This window comes from Rhamphochromis sp. 'chilingali' (assembly GCF_963969265.1).
Source record: "Rhamphochromis sp. 'chilingali' genome assembly, chromosome: 1".
Taxonomy (NCBI): domain Eukaryota; kingdom Metazoa; phylum Chordata; class Actinopteri; order Cichliformes; family Cichlidae; genus Rhamphochromis; species Rhamphochromis sp. 'chilingali'.
In genome coordinates, this window is record NC_137929.1 from 45,029,540 (window position 1) to 45,034,593 (window position 5,054).

Consider the following 5,054-nt stretch of genomic DNA (forward strand, 5'->3'; position numbering starts at 1 on the left):
TATTATTTAGTAAATACTGATATCTATGACTAGCTAGTTTATTGTGATGGTGCTTTGTTTTCTCTATTATTATGTTGCTCTTTGTTGTTTGCTGTCTCCTCTGTTTGTTTGTTTGTTTGTTTGTTTTTTTTTCTCCATACAGGTGACCCAGGAGTTTTTTTTTTTTTTTTTGTCTCTCTTCCCCCCCCTTCTCACCGTCTCTTCTCCCCTTTGGTTTTCTTTTTTTCTCTCCCCCTCTCTCTCTCATTCATTCCCCCTGTCCTATTTATTAAAAAAAAAAAAAAAAAAAAAAAAAAAAAATGACAAAGGATGAACTGAAGCTCTGCCATCACGTAATGTCGCATACTGCTGTTTCTGATGTCATTTAAAAAAAAAAAAAAAAAAAAAAAAAAAAAGCTTTGTGAATTGTTGTTGTTGTGGAGTCACTGAATTTCTTAAGGTCTTCAAGTTAGCTTTCGATGCAACATACATGCACTGTCCCTATTGTATAAATGAAAGAAATACAAAATAAATAAATAAAATACAACAAAACAACATGTCTCTGATTACCTCTGACATTAAACAGTCACAGTCGCATTAATTTAATCAGTAGACGTGGAAGTCATGCAGCATGTTTGCTGTGTGCCTTTAAGGTCAACGATCATTTGTAATTATAGATGACATGGTTGGAAATTAATTCTGTCAACAGGTGATCTCCCAAACATCGAACTTATGGGCATGTTTTCTGTCCTTGTAGAATGCAGCTGTTGCAAATGTGGAAAGGATGGATGACCCAGCATTGGCACACGTAGAAGAATTAAAAAAGAACCTAAAAATGACCAGCCTGTAACAAACAAACAAACAAACAAAACTCTTTAAGGGGGTTTGAACTCCCGCAAAGAGGGGAAGTAAGACATTGTGCCTCTCTGTAAATCTCTGTAAATCAGTTTGCGCTCAAACGCTGACACGTCTTCCAGCATGTGCCTCCTCTCCCCTGAATGTTGTATTCAGCTGGTTCAGATTCGCTGTCATGTCCACCATAAAATGCAGCTTTTCCAGCCATTCTGACTGTTTCAGCTCCCAGACATGCAGTAATGCATTTCAGCACCTCTCCTCTGGACAGCCACCGGACTCGGTTATGCAGCAGGAGATCAGAGTACGCGCTCTCCAGTTCATCTAGCGAACAGTAGTGACAGCAATTTAAACCTTTTGCCATCATTTTATTGATAATCTGAACAACATTCACGATCTCTGTGCATTCTGGAGGGAAGGTTTGTGTGCACAGTGTGTCTATGTGCAGGATGCAGTGAAACGTCGGCAGCTCACTATCCGGTGACTTCTGGATCAAGGCCACAAAGTCCCTGTACGCTCCACCCATAACTGGTGCCCCATCAGTAGCCACTGACACTGATTTTATTTATTACTCTTAAACAATCAAGCATAGCCTTGCAGATGCCCCCTCCCCCCGGCAGAAAATATCCATCTTTGACAGTCTTCGCACAGAGGCATCTCTCAGATTTTCTGCACAATTTCACTCTTGCTTTCAAAGTCCGAGGGTAGGTGTTCTGAAATCTTAATGTGTGATTCTTTCATACATTCTCTGTCCGTGAACGGCTTACCGTGCCTTTGTGGCCACAAAACTTGCATATGTAGTTGAATTTGCAGAATTCATCCAACTGAATTGATTTTTCTCAGATCAGCCTTCCGCATCAGTTCTGAAAGTACTTTTCCCCCTCTTCTCCCTCCCGATATTTTTCAGCGAAGGCTGTGTGTTTATTTTGGAAATGTCTTGCGACATTTGACTTTTTATTGTTACTCAGTCTCTCTCCACAAATTAGGCATACTGGTAGAATCATTTAACCTTTTAAAGATAATTTAATGATGCCTGGGAATCCGTTTTCTTCAGATACTTTTGTTCTCTTATATTTCTCCATACTTGGCTTACCTGGGGTTGAAAGTCTCGAAAAATACATGGCGTTTTGGCCGGTATACCGCTTTCCGCGAGTGTAACACTTATTTTGAACGACGAAAATAATAAAATATAACTTTATCTTAGTATTTCAAGATCACATAATCTTCCAATTTAGAACTACACTTTAAAAGACAACTAACACAAATAAAATAAACTTATAATTTATTTTCCCAAGCCACGCGGAGCCGCAGGATGAAAGAGCTGCATGCGGCTCCGCAGCTGAACCGTTGTGGTTTACATTCAGTCCTGTAGATAAACTGATTTTACTGCATAAATGAAATGTTCTAATAATTGAGTTGTGCTCTTGATTCTCTGTATAAATGAACATGATGCCAAACCATCGATTGCGAAATGAATAATATTCCTGCCTCCATAAATATAAGGACACATTTCTGCCTCGTACCAAAATGATGGTCAACTGATGGAACTAAAAATAATAATAATGAAGTCTGGTTACACATAGTGTTTTACAGAAAACACACATGTAATTATGTAATGCTACAAGTACACACTTTAGGCTTTTAAACTCATTTATTAATATAAAGAGAAAGACTGTATGTAGACTGAAGGCACCAAAGAAGACACTGGAGAAACCAACGAGTTACAGGATGAGTAGAAATACAAAGGCAGATCGATAAAATGTAAAAGTCATGCAAACTAATGATAAACTAAAAATCAAGGAAGAAATGAACAAAATATAAAGAGATATGAATGTCCTCTTAGAACACATTTCTTATGATAATAAGTCTGAAAAACTTTATTGTTTCCAAGCTAATCTGGCACTTCTAACTTGTTGTTTTTAGACGCTAAAAATGAGAAATATGTGTAACGGGTGGCACTGATGAGCTAAAGCGAAGCAGGGAGGTCCGTGTGACTGGATCTTGTGTGGATGTTGCACAGCACAGCACTGCTCCTCTGTCAAGCTGACAGCAGCTCAGGCTTGTTGTGGTTTCTAATGACAAGATTTCAGAGAACATGAAACATATATTCAGTTAAACTCAGACACAAGTGGACACTGTGGTGTTCACATTTCATTGTCATGTGTAAAAGGGAGGGATGCTCACCGACGCAGGCGGTGGAGTGGATGTCCCGTTGACCTTTAGCCTCACAACAGATGCGAACCGTTTCCCTTCACACTGGATGTAACAAAGATAATCTCCTCCGTCTTGCTTCTTAGCCCGTGTTACGTTTCGGCAACAGTCTCGTTTAGGTGACACATAGAGTCGGCCATCAGCACACGTGTTTCCTTCGTCTGTGGTGAAATTCTGCTTCCCGTTTTTCACACACTGCACAGTCTCGGACTTGCTGCAGTTACGTTGATAAAAGCACGGGAAGGTTGGATTTTCTCCCTCTTTGACTGTTACGTTAAAGGGAAGCAGAACTTTAACTTTCATTTTGATTTGCACGCCTTCTCTACACCTTAACACAAAATCCCCGGTATCATTGTAAAATGCGTGATAGAAGATAATGGAGGAATTGTTACTGATACGGTCTTCGTAGCCTTGAGCAGGTGTCCACACACCTTGCTGGAGAACAGCCACCTCCACCTCCCCATGCGGCTCACACCGGAACAGTTTTCCTCCATCATTGCTGCAGTTTTCTGGAAATGTGAACTGCCTTCCTAAAACAGCTTCCACACAGACATCACACCGAGATGCCGCTATTAAGGAGGAGACCACGACAAAGAGCTGCAGAGGCCGGGCCATCCTGAGTCTCTGTCCTTCTGAGTGGAGCAGGGGAACGATGGATTAATATAACCTAAAGAGAGTGACCCTCCTCCACACACTAGCCCATCTTTACTGGCGTCTGATTGGTCATCCAATCCTGGGATGTGAAAAAAAAATCAACTGCATGAATATAGTGAACATCAACGTTGGAAAAGCAGTCAGAGCAGTGATGATTATCAGCCTGATGTGGATAGTCTCATTTTTGAAGGAAAAGGCAGGAAGAACTCAGTGAACATCAAATTATCATCTCCTACTACATCACACGCCATGCCAATAATCACTGTGTCAGGTTTTGGTGTTTTGACTTGTCTGCACTTTTTAAAAATAGAAGTTCTGATACTTTTCTTCCCCATAGCATCTAGTTCAGTTACATTAAAGCTTCATTTTAAGAGTTCTGGAATTTCCGATTTTACAGAACCTACTAACGAGGGCTTTGATGAAATGGTGCAATGGATACACGTGAGAATGCAGACAAGGTCGACACAACCGTTGTTTGTGTGATTTTTACAACAATTTCAAGAACATTTGTTGCTCAGCTGAAATATATTTCCAGCCCGATGATCATAGTTTTATTGCATAAAACTATTTTCTACTATTATCTACTTTCTGGCTTCCTGGGAAGAATAATTCAAATTCAACAGCTTTTTAAAATCCTCGTAACTGTGTATGAGATGAGAAAAATTAGTATCAGGCTGGGGGTTTTTCATAAAAAACCAACCTCACAATAACGTGTTAAAATGCGCTGTCTCTTAACAAAACATTTACATTTAGCTCTATTGTTACGGGAACATGCTGTAAGTCCTGGTGTGGTGTTAATGGACTCAGTGGCGGTCTTAGCCTGTTTGGCGCCCTGGGCGTACACTCCCTCTGGCGCCCCCCCCCCCCCCCCCCCCCAAACACACACACATAAAACATATTAAGGATTATACATTAACATAAAACTGTTGTTGGAACCATACTGAATTTCACCAGAGAAACACACACACACACATATGAAGAGAGAGAGAGTGCGCATAGTATGCAAACAGCTACCAAACAGCCATCATAATTCGTCATACAATGAGAACAGAACAAATCAACAATTGACAATGACTAATTAATATTAAAATCTGTAACATAATGTATTGTTTGGAGTTTAGTCTGTTACTGTTACTATTTTTACCATTTCTTTTTGGAGCAACTGTAACCCACATAATTTCCTTAGGGATTAATAAAGTATTCTGATTCTGACTGTTTCAGGATACATGACTTGCCATGATCCAATCACACATCTGCTTACCTGTATCTTTTGCTCGTTTCTCCTCCTCCTCTTTTTTCTTTTTTCTAAACTGAAGACATGATGGCTTTGAACTTTTCTTGTCCATCTTCCATTGGTT

At 39.9% G+C, this 5,054-nt stretch overlaps 1 protein-coding gene across 1 annotated transcript; it reads right to left on the reverse strand.

Annotated features, from left to right (window-relative positions):
• Window positions 1-2,514: 2,514 nt before the first annotated feature.
• Window positions 2,515-3,657, reverse strand: LOC308403194 (uncharacterized protein; the record flags this gene model as incomplete). The annotated part of the gene is made up of 3 exons (XM_080892462.1): window positions 2,515-2,903; window positions 3,016-3,308; window positions 3,474-3,657. 3 exons carry the CDS (start codon window positions 3,655-3,657, stop codon window positions 2,886-2,888), a joined length of 495 nt encoding a protein of 164 aa, XP_080748588.1. The 3' UTR covers window positions 2,515-2,885.
• Between the last annotated feature and the right edge of the window lie 1,397 nt (window positions 3,658-5,054).